Below are 19217 nucleotides of genomic sequence, written 5' to 3'. Positions count from 1 at the left end.
TGGTATGCAGTGGCGTAGCGTAGTGGGGGCGGCAGGCGCGGCCCGCTCAGGGCGGCATTTTTTAGGGGGCGACAAAATTTAACAATAAATAATAAAAATATTTTGTAAATATTTGAACCATTTTATATTTTTATCGCAACTACAAATTCGGACCGATTGAAAGGAGCACGGAATCTTTAAAATCAAAAGGAGAGATAAGACGGCTTACTAAGGAATGGTTTTACCGTACATTGACTAACGGCGAAGAAGTTTTACATACTTGAATGGCTTATTCTCCATCTAACGCATCATTATTTTGCTTTGGTTGTCGTTTATTTTAGAACGTAAATACACCGAATGGATCTAAATTTTGCTCATCTGATGGATTTAGTACTTGGTGGAAATAAATCCTAAGGTTTCAAGTCACGAATCAAGTGCACTACACATCCAAAAGTATTGTAAGTGGAAGGAGTTGGAGAGCAGACTTCAAATAGGACAGATTGACAAAAAAGAGCAAGACTTAGTGGCAAAAGAAATAATGAAATGGCAGGAAATTCTTGTCAGAATGTTTGATATTATAATATTCCTTGCCAAACAAAATTTGGCTTTACGTGGACATATAGAAAACGACACCAGCACTAATAGAGGAAACTTTTTAGAATTGGTTAATTTAATTGCAAAACACGATTATGTACTTCTATTCGTGAACATCTTGTTTCTAAAATGTGTGGCAAAATTTCAATCACTTATATGTCACCACAAATACAAAACTAATTTATTGCCATTTTGGGAAATAATGTTCGTCAAAGTATCAACGGGCAAATAAAAAAGGCTAAGTATTATTCAATTATATTCGACAGAACTCCAGATCTTTCTCATAATGGTCAAACGAGTCAGGTATTAAGATACGTAGTAATTGAAAATCAGGAAGTAAAAGTAATGGAATCTTTTATAGATTTTATTGAAACTCAAGACAAAACTGCTGAAGGAATTTCAAAGATGATTTTGGACAAGATTTAAGCTGATGGCCTAGATATAAGCAACTGTAGAGGCCATGTATATGATAATGCTGCTCTTATGGCTGGAAAGTATTCAGGAGTTCAGCAAAGAATTCAAGAAATAAACCCTAAAGCTGAATGCGTACCTTGCTCAAATCATTCGTTGTTTACACGCTGCCTCAGTTGAGGTGGATTCAGTAAATTTTTTCGGCATTTTAGAACGTTGCTATTCTTTTTTTTTTTTTTTTCTCATCGGCACATCTAGGTCTGGATCCCGCGTATGAAAAAAAAGTTGATTAATAGCAAGCTGAAAATTTGTTAGTAGCTTAAGGGTGTCTAGTCGGATAAACTTTGATATATGGGAACACTGGAACAGGGGCAGTTTTAATTGTGGAACAAGTTAAAAATTTGGAACGGTCACACCACGAAAACGGCACATTTATTTTGTCCGACAGAACAGACTTAAAATCTCCGAACAGAGATTAAACTGTCATGCACAAATCAGACTGCTATTTATCACCTGTCATAATTCCTGTCATTTGACATATTCTACATGTTCCGGGATCCAGACCTAATCGTTGGGAAGTTATGAAAGCTGCTACAGGCAAAAGCTTTTTAGAAAGGGTTTAAGACACGCGGTGGAGTGCAAGAGGCGATGCCGTAAATGTGACATGGCATCATTACAAAGACATTCCCGTCAATTTGGAAAAACTGACAGAGGCATGTGAAAGCTTATACACTATTGGGCGTCCCACCTTGACTTTACAGTACAGGTTCTTATGACCAAGAGTGATGCCAAATTTGATCAGAAACAGGTTTTAAGCAAACATACTTTTTTCTATAGGATAACATTAATAACTTAAGAATTAATATTATTGACATTTTGTGGCTGTCAGTGGTTCTAAAACATATTTTTTTCGAAAAATACCTTTATGTGAACAAAATAAAAATAATTTCGTATAAAACATTTATACAATAATGTATTTAAGCGCATAAATATGTTAAACCTTAATAAATACGTAGGTACCTACAGAAATAATTAAAATACATTTAAACTATATATTTTAGCTTCTTTCTATAATCCCGTCTTCCTCACTTTCACTGCCACTGTCGTAGGGTGTAAACACATTAAAATGACATTAATTTCATCTTGGAAATCAGTCATTAAGAATAACAATAGGTTTGTTCTAGCATCAGTTTCAAACGGTTTGAAACCATCAGCGAATAGTCGACCAGCGCGAGTAGAGGGGATAGCACTGGTGACTGTATTATGTTCTCTCACTGACCAACTGTTTTCTGACGGTTTCTGACTAGTTTGACTGTTTGCTAGAACAAACCTAATAAACTGCAATTAGGATTCAAATTTTCCAAATAAGCAATGAGTTACTCAATAGGTACAATGTTATCAGTAATAATTTTAAGCTTATTTAATATCCTTTGTTATAATTTAATTTAGGTGAACTGACCATCAACAATTATACTTTATTTATTCTCAACTGTAGGACCTGGCAGGACAATATAAAACTTTACTTAAACTTGACTGACAATCTATTTTATATTTTTCTTGACATTACTTCAGAACTGTCTATACTGTCAATACATAAATTAACAACCATAGAACAACATCCACTTTTAATGTTGAATATTCTAACATTCTTAACAAAAAAAATTTATTACGCAAATCGATTATAAAATTGCTGATTACTTTTCGAAAATGACTATCACTCACAAAAAAAAAAACAATGAAAAATATTGTTTTACTTGACTGTAATAGGTTAGTTTTAATTTAACATTTCTAGGGACCTACATTTTTAGGATCTTGGTAATGTCCGATTGAAAATTCTTTTGAAGAAAATCGGCATCGCCGTGCTAAAAACTCCCATAAGGATTATATTGCCGTATGTTCGTGTACTGTAAAGTCAAGGTGGGACAATAGAAGAGGTGCAGGGGTCGTATTTTCGAATTCAATCGAATATTTTCGCATACGTGTTAACTCGAATGAAAAATTTAGTATACGAACGTGAATGTGTATTTTTGAACGTCCTTCGAAATGTTATACGTATACGAGCAGAATTTGCACCGGCAACACTGCAAATTCGAATAACATTGAACTTATTTGTCATCTGAAGAGTCACAATGTTGCCATATTTGTTTGGTCTATTTCTTGTATAATGTACAAGACTGTCTTAACCATAGATTTATAATACTCTAGATTGCGCCTTACGATCTTAAAATGGGTGACGGTTGCGACAGAGATAAATGAGCCTATTTGGTCGGTAGTCTCTTTTTAATTTAAGGGGAATATCGACGACGTGACTATCCCACTTTATCGAGTATTATGTATTGACAGTTCGAGCGGGTGGTGACGAGAAATGGTCTTTGGTCTTCGGACATGGATAATCGTGGTTCGAATCCCATACCAACTCTACCTTTTTTATTTTTAATTTAATCAATATTGCGTTTATTAGATATTTTTACATCTGAAAAATGGACCTAAGTAAATCTAGCAGATAATAAATGTATGTATAGTAAGGTAATATTGGAATACATAATTATTTGTAAAATAAGTCATTCGTTATTAATATAAATTCGGCCTTATTCGAATGACGTGAATAAGGTTTGTATTGCTTCTACCTTTTTAAAAAATTGTAATAATAGTTTCATAAATAAAAATAATGTCTAATTACTTATAATTGAATCGGTCATTTCAAAAACAGCAAAGTCCACAATTTTCAGAAACTAACTTTTTGAGAGGAATAGACTCCTTTAAGATAAACGTTGTGTGCAAAAACGACACCAGTCCAGTAAAAACATTAGGAACAAAACTACAATATAACTCTGAATTTTGATGTCATCCATTTCATCCATCTTTCGACTATATAGGTAGTTTTCTTTGCTCTTCTGTAAAATTAGGAATATATGTGACTCGTGTCTCGTGTTGTTTTTGAAATGACCGTTTCAATTAATAAATCGATGATGGTACATTATGTTGATATTAATTATTGGTAATTTGTACGAATATTTTAACAATTACTTTATACTATTGTACCATTAACTTATTAAAAAAATAACATTGGCTTTTATATTTTTAAAAATCTATAGGTACCTACACAGTTTTTCTTATTTGTTATATATTTCTTTGCTTAGATTTATTTTAGAGATATAATAATATCTAATAAACGCAATATTGATTAAATAAAAAATAAAAAAAGTAAAGATTGGTATGGGATTCGAACCAGGATTATCCACGTCCGAAGACAAACGACCAGTTCTCGTCGCCATCCGCTCGAACTGTCAAATCATCTAAAATACTCGTCGATAGAGTAGGATAGTGACGTCGTCGATACTCCCCTTGAATTAGAAAGAGACTACCGACCAAATAGGCTCATTTATCTCTGTCGCAACCGTCACCCATTTTAAGATCGTAAGGCGCAATCTAGAGTATAATATATCTATGGTCTTAACTGGGGTATAATGTATAAGAATAAGATTGTATAAGAACGTTTAATGTATAAATATAACGACTTATAGTCCGAACAAATTATAAAAAAGGGCCATTTTTGGGAGAAAAGTTGTTTAGAAGTTACTTTAAGGCCCGGTCTTTTCACCTCCGAATAAATATTTATTAGGAAGTTTATCCGGCAGATTACATGTAAATATGTCAAATAAACCTCCGAATAACTTTTATCCGGAGGTGAAAAGACCGGGCCTAAGTGTAATCGAATATTAAGATTGCATAGGTATATTAGTAATATCAATTTGCAAAGTCCGCAGAAAGTGTGCCATTTTGTTTAATATTATTTTTATATCCAGTATTTACACTGATACTTTAGTATTTACTTTTCAAAACTTTACTTCAAAGCGATTTTTTAAATGCACCTTTATGTAATGTGATAGTATGAAAAAATTGAGGATATGGCAACGGTGTCATATGTCAAGTTTGGAGCTTAGATCCAATGCTAAAATGCGTACATAAAGTTAGGTTAGATTATATTTTCAAGGCATAACCGTACAACATGTCCTTTCTTTCTATTAAAGAATTATTTAAACCAGCCATTGAAAATAAATTTCAATGTAAAAATATTGTAGACAAACACTATCAGCTAAAACTATCATGACAGCTGAAATGACCTTGAAATGAAACAATAATTCGTATACGAGCATCACGATTCGAATGGTTCATACCCATTCGAGTCGCCGTATACGAAAAAATTCGTACACGAAGTATTCGAAAATACAAGACACCGGATTTCAAGCGAAATTCTTCTAATTTCGTATGCGAAATATGCTCGAATGAATTCGAAAATAGGACCCCAGGTGCTTTACTAGTTTCAGTACAGTCATTTTCATTTCTTTGTTTTTTGGGCTCGTGGCAACCGGGGCAACATAAAGTGAATGATGCACAAAAATATTTACAAACAAGGGGACTTGACATAAAATTGTGCGCTCAGAAAGTAAATGCTTTGCAGATAATATTGACAGAGAATTGATAAACGTGATTGTAAAACTTAGATAACCTTTTTTATTTAAAATCTAACCTGTATAATGCAAATTAATGATGACCGTTCTCGCCGAAAAGTTCTCTATCATTAATGTATGTAATGTATAGTATACATTAAATTAAAATACCTAAATAAAGGGGCTGTCAAATTGTCTTCCGCCCCGGGCAGCCGACACTCACGTTACGCCACTGTTGGTATGCCTATCCGTGACAATATGACGATCTTTGTGGCAATCTTTATCTTATCTGTAGCAGCGCGGAAAAGCTGCACAGATGTTTTATTGAACCAGGTTCTGAGGTTCTTCAACCAGGATATTCGTCTTCTTCCGTACCTCGCTTTCCAAATATTGTTCATTGCAGAATGGCTTGTAGGAGGGCATATTTGCGGCATTCGAGATTTGATGGTGGTCAGTACCTCTCATACCAAAACAATGGTTACACTCAACCTTTTGTGCTATCCCTAAAAATACAACCGCTAAAGATTGCAGTGAATACAGAACAGTATCATTAATAAGTCACATTCTCAAATTATTCTTGAAAATAATACATGGTCGTATAAATAAAAAAATAGAAGAAGGAATAGATGATAGTCAGTTTGGGTTCAGAAACGGAATGGAACCAGAGAGGCGTTATTTGCTTTTAATGTGTTAGCTCAAAGATGCATGGACATGAATGTGGATGTGCATGTTTGTTACGTTGATTTTGAGAAAGCGTTTGACAAAATAAGACATGAAAAATTAGTCCAAATTCTAAAGACAAAAAAAAATAGACAAAAGGGACTTACGAATAATAACAAAATTTTACTGGAATCAAAGAGCACAAATTGTAATAGATAAAGAACCCACTCCAGAAATTGAAATTAGGAGATGGGTTCGGCAGGGATGTATTATGTCTCTTTTACTCTTTAATGCATATAGTGAAGCCATTTTTGAAGAAGCATTGCTATCTCAAAGTGAAGGAATAAATAATTAACGGAAGATCTATTAACAACATAAGATATGCAGATGACACCGTGATTATGGCAAGCTCTGCTGAACAACTCCAACTACTACTAAACAAAACAAACAATGTCTGTGAAGAATATGGACTAAAAATGAATATAAAAAAGACCAAATACATGATAATAACTAGGGAGCGGATTTTATGCTAAATGCATATTCCATGCATATTTCGCATATTTGAGACCTTTACTAAATTTTGCAAATTAAAAAAAAAACATGCATATTTTATGCATATTTAAAAACATTTAAGTCCAAAAAAAATTTTTTAATTCGACACAAAATTTTCCCCTCCACAGCCTGTTCTATTAATTCGAGAACTACCTGAGGAGAGACTGCTCATTCTCTGCCTTTTCATTTGATACCTGATCTTTACACAAAGTATTTTAGTGCCTATAATACGCCGTTATAAAATTTAATGATTGTAGGATATTAAAATGATGAAGGATGGTTTACCAGGAAATCCGAATTTTATTTACTTTTATCATATTTAGTAGGTACCTATAATAATTCTGGTGATCCTTTTAAATCCCATATTGTTAAGACAATTTACACCTTTAACCGAAGTTTTACGATTTTCTGACGGAAATTATTAACATTAACGGAACAATTAGGGGTGAATTCCCTGATGTAAATATACTAATAAGTAGCGTAAAAAAAGGAACAGGAACAGATTACCTAATGTAGCTTTACCTCCCGACCCAGTACTGACTAGGTGGGGAACTTGGTTGGAAACTGCAATTTGTATGCTGAACATTTTGTCTCAATTAAGGAATTGCTTTTAGAATTTAACGCCGAAGACAGTGCTGCTATTATAAAGGAATAAAGGCACAACATATTTTTAAAACAACTTCATTGGCAAATCAGTTAACTTTTATCAAGACGCATTATAGTTTTATAGTAAAAACCATAAATAATTTAGAAGAGCGGAAAATATCTTTAACAGAGTCCGTCGAAATAGTTAGAAATTTTAAAGCAAATATTTCAAAAGTTCCCGGTGAAATCGGTAACTCAGTTAAAAAGAAATTAGAATTAGTTCTAGAAAAATGGCTTTAAAACTTTGGAGGACATACACGAAATTTTTAATGGAAATTTTGAAATTGATTTTGGTGCAGAATTTTCGGCTTTAACAAGTTATTTTAAATACGCCCCAATTACTTCTGGTGATGTTGAAAGGAGTTTCTCAAGCTAAAAAAATATTTTATTTGATCAAAGAAAATGTTTCCTCGCAAAAAAATTGGAAAAATACATTGTAGTGAATTATAATCGAAGATATATATAGTGATATTGTGGTTTTATTTTAAATAAGAGATCTTGCAACTATTGGTATCAGTTTTTGTAAAAAATGAGAATAAATTGCATCTATAAAAAATAGTGATTTTATTTGAAAGATAATAAATAAGTTTGCCGCCCCCCCTCCTATAAAAGAACCCACTAAAAGAGAATAGAACAGAAAATTTGTGGTTTCTCGAAATGCGCATTTTTTGAATTTTTGTGCATATCTTGCGCATATTTCGTAATTTTTTACTGCATATATATGCGCATATTTCCTCAAAACTGATCGCATATAAATCCGCTCCCTAATAATAACTAAGAAAACAAACATATAAACAAGCACACATTTGGGAAGTGTACCGTTAGAAAGGGTTAATAAATACAAATACCTAGGAACCTGGATTTCAGAGAAAAATAATCAAACAACAAAAATAAGGACCAGCATAGAAATAGCAAGAAATGCGTTTGTAAAAATGAAAACAGTTCTTTGCAACAAAGACCTTAGCTTAGAACTGAGAGTAAGAGCTTTGAGATTCTACGTGTTCTCGATACTACAATATGGACTTGAACGCTGGACATTAAAGCAAGAACACATAAATAAGCTACAGTCATTTTAAATGTGGTGTTACAGAAGGATGCTTAGAATAGCATGGACACAGAGGAACACGAACATGGAAGTACTGCGAGAAATGGGTAAATAATGCGAAATAATAAACACAATAAAAATAAAAAAAGTTACAATATCTGGGACACGTAATGAGGGGACCGCGATATGAAATGCTAAGACTGATAATACAGGGAAAGATAAGAGGCAGAAGGAGTATAGGAAGAAGGAGAGTGTCATGGTTAAAGAATTTAAGGGACTGGTTTAGATGCAGTTCTATAGAACGCTTTAGAGCAGCGGTGGATAGAGTAAAGATAGTGATGATGATATCCAACCTCCGATTAGGAGACGGCACTTGATGAAGAAGTACCTCTCGGTTGTTCTTCATTCTTCTGACGATCTCCCGCTCATTTGTGACTCGGTCAGTCCTCGGAATTTCAAGTATTCTCCGATTGAACCACATCCCAAATGCTTTCAATTTTCTCCACATATCTTCGTTCAAGGTCCACGATTCGACACCATAAAAATTATAAAGAAGACGTTGAATCACAGTATTCTTACTTTTATACCAAGTGAGAGGTTGTGTATCATGGAAAAGCTTCCATCCGGTTCACGGTGGATCTAGCTTGTCCGATGCTTACTCTTATTTCTTGGTTGTTGGTCCATTTTTAATTTATTATGGTGTCGAATTAGTTATAATGCCTCATTCTTTCTACATCGCTTTGATTGTCGTAGACGGTATATATCACTGTTGGCTATTCCTTTATCATCATCATCGGTGATCAATGACAGCCCATGGAGGGCCATGATCGCCCGTTGGGCTTTGTAAACTTTAATTACATGGTGTGGAGGAGGCCAGCCACACGCATAACTCCTCAAAAGTTCTGACGTTATATCTAAAATATTACTTCCTGGTTTGTGTTTTTTGAGAAGATCTTTTCGGTGCCACGTGTGTTTTGCTTCTTTATTATAGTTGACCATGTTTTCCTTTCCTATGCTTATTTTTCCCGTATTTTCCGTATATTTCTCGTATTCCTAGTTCTTTCAAATCTAGGTTAATACCATGAATCCAGCTCTTTTCAGGTCTACCTCTTGGCCTCTTCACGTTTAATTCTTTTCGAAGTACTTTTTTGTAGTTCTTTTATCATCCATCCTTTCTACGTGTCCTAACTAACTCAGTCGTTTACTTCGTATTGTTTTTGTGATAGTGGGTCTATTAGATATTCTATTTATTTCGTGGTTCAGTCGTATACGAAATTCTCTATTCTCCTCTAGGTGGTTATTTCTTACGATAATAAAATTTAATTATTCGATTTTGTAGGTGTATTTTTGTATATTACATTTTAATAAATTACAACTAAAAAAATAACTTATTGTTTTAATTTGTCCATATTCTTATACGGATTAAGTACATGAAAGACTAAAAGATACGGGTTAGAAAATGTCAAAATCAAAATAAATTATATGGGAATAAAAATAAAACAAGGGATATTGAATGCTTCCATATAATTTATTTTGATTAGGTGATGTAACATCGAAAGGGTCGTTTTTGACATATATTTTTTCAAATAATAGTTCTGATTTTTTAATATACATTGCAATAGATATTTAGCGATAAGTTGGTAGACTAGTTTTTATATATATTAATATAGGATAGACTTAGATATTTTGGAATAATTTTTGTTAAGCGATTCACCTTGATGATAAAATTTAGATATAAAATATTACTCCCAAATGCAAATCTACAGCAAATATATTATATTTACTAATATATGCTTTTTCATTGCCGACACCAAATGATTCAGTCCAAAATTAGTAGATTTTGGCCAAATCGCCAAATGAATTTTTTCTGCTTTTGTTGATATGATATGGTGACTATGGATTTATTTATATACCATGTTTAGTTGAACACGACATTTCCAAATTTTATTTTTTTTTTGTAACTTTTATATTGTACAATTATTTTGTCCTTTTTAACATTTGCAATTATTCATTTATTTTGAAAGAACAAGAAATAAATATATACAGAAATAGAACGAATCGTAAATAAAAGGAAACGAAGATCTAGAAGTAAATATTGATTAATAATTTAAATGATAAATAATTTAAAAAAATGTGTAAATATTAACCAGCCATATTTCTTGACCACAACCAATACAAAATTTCTTCAAATCATTAGATTGTGCCTTAAAAATTAAAATTGCATTTTGGTTGGTTAATATATTGACTTTTCATCGGAATTTAAAGGTTTTTCATTTTAGTTTTCCTGTTCCGAGTCAGATTTAATGTTAAGGCTTCTTACGTTTCATTTAACAATGTTATCAGGACCCATAATAATGCAAAACTAAAAATACACTAAAAACTGGACAATCTGCGCACTATTATTACATATTTAAATCAAAAGGAACACAATTAATTATACAGGGTCTCCAGAAAAGATTGGTCATAAATTATACCACACATTCTGGGGTCAAAATTAGTTCGATTGAACCTAACTTACCTTAGTACAAATGTGCTCATAAAAAAAGTTACAGCCCTTTGAAGTTACAAAATGAAAATCGATTTTGTTCAATATATCGAAAACTATTAAAGATATTTTATTGAAAATGAACATGTATCATTCTTATGGCAGGAAAATCTTAAAACAAAATTATAGTGAAATTTGTCCACCCTATAAAAATTTTATGGGGCTTTGGTTCCCTTAAACCCCCCCCCCCCCAAACTTTTGTGTACATTCCAATTAATTCATTATTGTGGTACCATTAGTTAAACACAACGTTTTAAAAACTTTTTTGCCTGTTAGTATTTTTTCGATAAGCCAGTTTTTATCGAGATGCACCTTCTTTTTTAATATGTTTACATAAAAATTTTATGGGAGTTGTGTTCTTTTATACCCGCCAAATGTTTGTGTACGTTCCAATTAAACTATTATTGCGGTACCATTAGTTAAACACAATGTTTTTAAAACTTTTTTGCCTCTTAGCCTTTTTTTGATAAGTCACCTTTTATCGAGATGTGGCTTCTTTTTCAAAATATACCTAAAAATATAAATTATAAATAAATTTTCAGATTATTAACAGGTTTCTATAATCGTACTTAACCATATACAAATATGTGGTGGATTCCACAAATATTCAAAATATCTCGATAAACACTGGCTTATCGAAAAATTACTAAGAGGTAAAAAAAGTTTTAAAAACATTGTGTTTAATTAATGGTGCCACAATAATAATTTAATTGAAACGTGCACAAAAGTTTAGGGGGATTTAAGAGAACAAAACCCCCATAAAATTTTTATGGGGTGCACAAATTTCACTTTAATTTTTTTTTAAGATTTTGCTGCCATAATAATGCCACATGTCCATTTTCAATAAAAAATCCCTAATAGTTTTCGATATATTTAAAAAAATCGATTTTTATTTTGTAACTTCAAAGGGCTGTAACTTTTTTTGTGTGCACTATTGTATATAGGTAAGTCAGGTTCAATCAACCTATTTTTGATCCCAGAATCTGTGGTATAATTTATGACCAATCTTTTCGGGACACCTTGTATATAAATGTCGATTTATTTAATGCTTAAATAAACCAAATTATAATCAATTTGTATTCTAAAGAGGTTAATTGAGGTTCAATGATTTAATACAGTGAATCACTTTACAAAAAATAATCCTATTGACTTAAATTTTCTAATAGAATATTTCTTTTCTATATAAATTTGTTAATTATATCACTTTCTAGAACACTTTAACTGATGATAAAATTTCAAATATATTAATAAAATCTTTAAATTATATTCAAACGATGATATTCTGGTCACTCTACTTCTTTTCTTCTTCATTAGCTTTGGTAGCAGGAGTTTGTGCAGGAGTAGGATCGTCTTGGAATAGAGGATTTTTTACTTCCATCTCGCCCGTCTGAAAAACATAAATTTTGTACTTTTGTGTGTTTACTTTTAAACCGAAAATTATTAGAAATATATAACTTTTAACATCGACGTCAAAACTACATACTTTTGTGATTTAAATTCACAAGGAAGAATTTCCTGTAGCTGGCTGTATACCATTAATTACAAAAATTGAAGAAAAATCTTCTACGTAAACGTATATTTATTTTGAAAAAAAAAACCCAAAAAAGGACTACAAATAAAAAACAGAACGTTTTCGCTCTAAAGAGAGCATCATCAGTGTTCTTTGCAAGCTCTACATGCTAAGCTACCAAAAGTACATGGGTTGAAACCCTTAAAATATCGCCTAAAGTCTTACATTAAAATGTTATATGCTAAATCCTCATGATGGATGAAATTAATAAGGATACCCTAAGGTATTACACGGCTTTTCACGAAGCACGTGGGTTGTTAAGTCGAATTCTCTGTCTTCACATATAGAGAAAGGTGGAAGCCAACTGAAGTACAGGTGTAAAAGCATTTCTAACTGATGACTTCGGTCATCAGTCAGAAATGCTAATAATAATATATGAAAGGCTGACTGAAGTCATCAGTCAGAAATGCTTTTACACCTGTAATTCAGTTGGCTTTCACCTTTCCCTATATGTGAAGCCAGAGAATTCGACTCAACAACCCACGTGCTTCGTGGAAAGTCATATAATGCCTTAGGTTATCCTCATTAATTTTATCCATCAAAAAAAGTTCTGTTTTGTATTTGTAGCCCTTTGTTGGGTTTTTTCAAAATAAATATACCTATTACGCAGAACATTTTTCTTCAACTTTTGTAATTGGTTCCTGTAATTTTAATTAAGAATTAAAATTTAAAAAATCCACATGGATTACATATTCTATCAAATTGTAAAATTGAAACGACTTACAGCTGATTAAACTGGATAACAACTATCCGAGAACATGACATGTCCCTACTCGAGAGCTTTTGCATTTGAGAAATTGTATTTTTCAGTTTTTTTGTTTTTGGTTTCATTTGATAACATTATTATCATGGTGAAAACCTTTGCTATTAAATCAGATAAAATGACAGAATGAAAAATGAGGTTTGGAATAAAAGATTATAATCCAAAGATGGTGATAAAGGTAAGAAATTTAACTTCTAAGTTAAACTGCTAAGTTTGTCAGAAATATCGCAAAATTAGTGAAATCTTCGATCATTGGACGCAAACTTACACAAAGTAATCGTAAATTGTAATAATTTATTTCATAAGATGCGTATTTCGGTTTCATGAATCTGACCTTGCCGGAATATAATACAACTTCATACTGTTGTAGTTATATTGGCATTTTGAAATGTTAGGTCAGATTGGATTATGTTTGGTTTAATGAGTGGAAGTTTAGCCGTGATTCCACTCGACCTAAGAGGTCTATTCTGTTTCATTCCTAGATTAAAGATGTCCTTTCAACACAGACTTTTTCTCAAAATCTATTACTGCCTTTGGTGACACTTCTAGGAAGTCGTAGGTGCCGAGTTGATAATGTAATGAGCCTAACCTATCCAACCCTGGACAGTTGCACAGAATGTGTTCCGTCATCTCGTTTTCAACCTGACCAAATCTGCAATGTTCACTTTCTGTCAGTCAGATTTTATTCTTGTAGTTTCTACCCCTTGAAAAGATAGTGTCCTATTAGGAGACCTAAGATAATCCGTTGATCATTATTTAGTAGATTTTGGATGTCTTCCTCCAAGGTTCATGTATTCATAGCCTTCGAATATCTAAGGACCACTTGTTTGAATCAGTGGTTACGTTTCATCTGTTCCACTCAGTCTTATACCGATTTTGGAGGTGCTTCTTGCAATCCCAACGAAAGGTTCTAAGCCAATGAATGTTTCTTTTGATTCTCGTACGGCAGGTAGGTCCGCTTTCTCATTCACTCCAGTATCAGAATGTCCAAGTATCAAGAGTAACCATTTTGTTACACTTTTTCCCATCCGAATCAGATTATGAAGACAGTTCCAAACTTATTTGCAGACAATTCAATTTAATTCCAGTACTACTTCCTCAATGTTGCCTGGCTTTGGTGAAAATTTGGTGAAGCTAATATAAATCTAAAGAAAAGTAACCAAATATGGAATAGTATCCTAATATGGAATATCTTAACTTATACAAAAATATATATTTAAAACACACTACATGACTTCTATTTTACTGGCTCTCTTTGCTAGCGCAATCACATATCTGTGTCAGACGCGCAAACAATACGGGTGTGGCAAGCGTGTTTTATTTTATCATCTCGCAGAAAATTTCAAAGGTATGTATTCAACGACTATTATTAGTTATTATGCATGAATACTATTGAGTATATCGATATTATCTCTATTTTAACATTTTATGACCTTCTGTAATTAAAACATTAGGACTTGAAAAAAATGTTGATATTACTAGTCTCAACTAGTGTAACAATGCAAATATGGACAGTTTTTGGTGTCTAATTATGTAATATTCCATAACTCTCTCTTTTTCCCATGTCAGGTACCTGCTATTATTTCTTTTAAAAATGTTCTGTTATGTTTGTTTTTACAATGTCGGTTTCACAATCGCCCCAGAAATGAAAAACCTGAAATTAAAAAAAAATTCCAGAAGCTATAAAATGCATCCGGGAAAAGAAAATGAGATATTTGAACGCAGAGCAGCATTTCTGTACCTAAAACAACTTTATCCCGTTTGTGTCAAAAAGGTGAACAGTGTACAGAAGAGGCAGCAAGCACCACATAAGAACGACATACAATATTGGACTCCCAACTCGAGGATCATCTGATAAAATACATATTGATGATAGAGAGCAAATTTCACGCTTTGGCAAGAAGTGATCTTCACCGTATGACGTGTATGCTTGCAAAGAGCAAAAATATGTAGAATACCTTTACTCAATCAGGTATGACTGGAATAAACTGTTGAAGTTATTTTTAAATCGTCATAAAGAGATAAGAAGAGCAACTGATACATCCTTTGCCAGATAACTTGCATTTGGTAAGAGAAAAGTGGATGCTTCTTAACCTTCTTGAAGATATTTACACTAAAATATAACTATCCACAACGTGGGTGAATCTGGCCTTACAATAGTACAGAATAAAATACCTGGTCAAGCACTGACAGAAATATCTGCATCAAAAACAAGTGCTTATGTACAACCTAAACACCTTCGACTACCGGGCTGAATCGGAACACTCTAGGTAATGGAGTTTCCGTATTCTAGAAGTCCAGTGCCAGAAAAACGAAGAAAAGTATCTACAGGAAAAAATCTGCCATAGTCTTCACCCTACAATGATTTAGCACATCAAAATTTGAAGAGACAAGAAAAAGAAAATAAATTAGCCCAAACACAGAATAAAAAGAAAACTACGAAGAAAAACAAACGAACAAAGAAAAATAAGACTCATTCTGAACAAGAAGATTCTGAGGAACAGGACATTATCCAGTTTGATTCAGACAGTGAGCCTAATAAGTTGCTGCGTCAAGAATCTCCTGGTTCTACCGATGCTAAATATATGTTTTGTCAAAGACTTCTTTTACGGATAATAGTAAAAAAACTGGATTAAGTGCATAATGTGTGGGCTTATTAGGATTGTGCTGTTCCAGAGTTTGATACATGGATCTATGATTTCTGCAAATATATGCTTCGTTCCTTTTTTCACGATTTTCTTATTTAAACTTATTTGATTTCATAGATGTTTATGTCTATTTTTGTCATTGATAGGTTGATCTATGCTTATATTCCATATTATATGGGTACCTATTCTGTATTTGGTTACTTTTTTATGATTTTGATTTTTTGTGCGATTTTATTTTGTTCTAAGATATTTTGATAGAAGGTTTTTAATTATTGAATATAAATGTATGACTGGTTTGTCATAACGTTAAACTGTTTTCCTCTCTATAAAGTTATTAGTCCGTTCTTTAACGGTAAAATATTGCAAAACCTCTAAATTTTAAAGAACCGTTTGGATTGACATGAAATTTGGCATACACATAGCTAACAAGTCAAAGAAAAAAAGTGATATTGTGCCGATATGTGCTTTTGCCCTGGGGGAGGTTTTTACCCCCTCTTGGGGGTGAAAAAATATTCGTCCAAAGAAAGTCAGGAAATGGATAAACTGTCTAATTTTGAGTAACTTTTGTTCTATAGAGTTTTTTCACTAAGTCAATACTTTTTGAGTTATTTGGCAGTGAATATGTTCATTTTTTCAACAAAATAACCACGATTTTAGACGGTTTTCGCAAATAACTCAAATACTAAGTATTTTGTCGAAAAAACATTCTTAGCAAAAATATAGCCTGTAAAAAATTTAAAAAATGATGTATATATCACGTCTCTATACCTAGTAGAAGCAGCGTTATAGCTAATGAAAAATAGGTTCATATTCGTCAAATTCCAAATGGAATACTTTAACGTGAAATAACCAAAAATAAAGCACATTTCGGGGAAAACTCATTACAACTTATTTAAATTGTTTAAAAAAAGCTTCATTTTTGTTTTATAAAAAAAATTTATAGCATCAAAATTAAACAAGTTACGCTCAAAATAAAGTTAGTCCCTTTTGGTTTTGGTAAAAAAATCGAGAAAATCACCCCCTAATTAGTATCTTAAATGAACTTAATCGTTACGACTTAACAAGTTTCCTGACTCGTGTATATATTGTTTATATGATCTGTAAGTTTCATCGGTTCAAAGTCCTTATTATTGAAAGGGCTGTAGTTAAAAAGGGTTGAACAAGTCACTGATCCCGAATGTATGCAAATTTAGAAACACCAAATCTTAATCAATTTTTGTCTAACAGAAAAACAAAAAAATACATGATATTCAGAAAAGCAAATCTGACTTTTTTTGTTTTTCGAGATTTTTGGCATCTCTAACAATTTTTAAGTTATTTTGAAAAAAAGCATATTTTTCAAAATTTTAGTTTTTAAAAATTTTACTTTCAAACCAAATTTTTTCAAAAATAAGCACTTTGAATCGATGAAACTTACAGATCATATAAACACAACATAAGTAAAATAATTTGTGGAGCGGTAACGATTAATTTCATTTAAGTTGCTAATTAGGGGGTGGTCTTCCCGATTTTCTTTGCAAAAACAAAAGGGACCAACTTTATTTTGAGCGTAACTTGCTTAAATTTAATGCTAGAAACTTTTTGTAAAAACAGAAGTAAAGCTTTTTTTAAACACTTTGAAAAAGTTATAATGAGTTTTCTCCAAAAAGTGCTGATTTTTTTGGATATTTCACGTCGAAATATTCTATTTGAAATTTGGTGAATATGAATCTATTTTTCATTGGCTATAACTCTGGTTCTACGAGATCCAGAGACCTAACGCATACCCCATTTTTTTTTTACTTTTTTATAGGCTTTATGGTTGCTAAGAACGTTTTTTTCGACAATATACTTACCTTTTGTGTTATTTGCGAAAAACCGTCTAAAAATGATGTTATTTTGTTGAAAAATGAACATATTAACTCGCAAATAACTCGAAAAGTGTTGAGTTGGCGAAAAAGCTCTATTGAACAAAAGTTACTTAAAATTAGTCAGTTTACCCATTTCCGGACTTATTTTGGACATATATTTTTTCACCCCCAAAAGGGGGTGAAAGTCACCCCCAGGGGAAAAGCACACATCGGCACAATATCACTTTTTTTCTTTGACATGTAAGCTATACGTATGCCAAATTTCATGTCAATCCAAGCGGTTCTTTAAAATTTAGAGCAAAACCCGTGAAAGAATGGACTATATTTTTTATATCCCCAATACAAAATGATATTCCATAATTGGTGACTTTCCTCCACTATAAAACTTTATTTTTGCCAAAATGTTTTGTGTGTAGGTTTTTACAAATAAGGGTTTGCAGCTTTCCTAATGTTTTGGTAGGGGAGCCCAAACGGGGATTTTTGCAGTTACTCGAGCGCGTCAGAGTATCATATGGGGAGAAACCTGGTACCCTGTAGATGTACCTATACCATATATTGGCTCTTAACACAGGGGAGTTCGGGGAGAGATTAAATATCCAGCAAACGACGGCAATGTTGCCAGATTCCTTTTAGCGGGAATTTAAAAATTTTATAGTCTAATACCAGTTTGGTTTTAAATTTGACAGTTCTGTTTTCTCAAGTCAAAAATCTTAACCTTACTTTTACAAGTGGTTATGATTATTATTATTATTTTATTTACATGTAAATTGAAATAATAAATATTGTACTATGCCATAATTTAAAACTCATTATGTTGCAATCTTTTCCAGTTGATAAAATTGCAATTCAAAAACTTTTGGGTATGTAACTTCCACATTATTATTTATTTTTTAAGTATTAAGGTTGATGTTGATATCAAAAATTTAGATTTTAAAGATAGTTTTATGTAGGTAGATACTAATAGAGTAATACTAGATAATATAGTAGATACAAAGTAAGCTGTAAGTAGTATAACTGCCCATGTAATCACCTGTTAAGTTGTTTTTTTTTTAGATTTGCACTGTATGAATGGCACACGAAGAGAACGTGATTACAAGAACATGAAACATCTTATTATGAATGTATATGTATGTGATCCTCAAAAAATTATTTTACAAAACAAGATAGAGAAAGAGCTTTAAAATCCCAAGGATCCTGCAAAATGTTTTTTTTTGGGTGTACTAATACTAGTATTGTCTATGTACTATGGTCGAATAATAACGAGCGATCCACAATTATTGGGATCAAAGCTAGCCGTGCAAAAAATTACGTATGTCGTGTTTTAATCTGAATTTATATCATTGGTTTATCAATTAATTTTGATTAACATTATAAAACATAAAAATCAGTCAAAACCAGAACTTTAATCAAATATAAAAAGAGTTAACAGAATTATAAGTAGCAATAATAAATAAAATCAAACAAGATCTCTACATAACCTAACTTTTCTTGTTAAGTTGACGTA

The 19217-nt window shown here is 32.1% G+C and overlaps 1 protein-coding gene across 1 annotated transcript in view; it reads right to left on the bottom strand.

Annotated features, from left to right (window-relative positions):
- Positions 1-9717: 9717 nt before the first annotated feature.
- Positions 9718-19217, bottom strand: part of LOC114330641 (probable RNA-directed DNA polymerase from transposon BS) — a 212038-nt gene continuing 202538 nt past the window's right edge. The window contains exon 7 of the mRNA XM_028280042.2: positions 9718-12269. Coding sequence (XP_028135843.2) covers positions 12174-12269 — 96 coding nt within the window. The 3' untranslated portion in view covers positions 9718-12173. The remainder of the gene's footprint in view (positions 12270-19217) is intronic.

This window comes from Diabrotica virgifera, chromosome 2 (assembly GCF_917563875.1).
Source record: "Diabrotica virgifera virgifera chromosome 2, PGI_DIABVI_V3a".
Classification (NCBI taxonomy): Eukaryota; Metazoa; Arthropoda; class Insecta; order Coleoptera; family Chrysomelidae; genus Diabrotica; species Diabrotica virgifera.
Note: the sequence above shows the minus strand (reverse complement) of the source record. Positions and strands in the feature narration are given on the sequence as shown.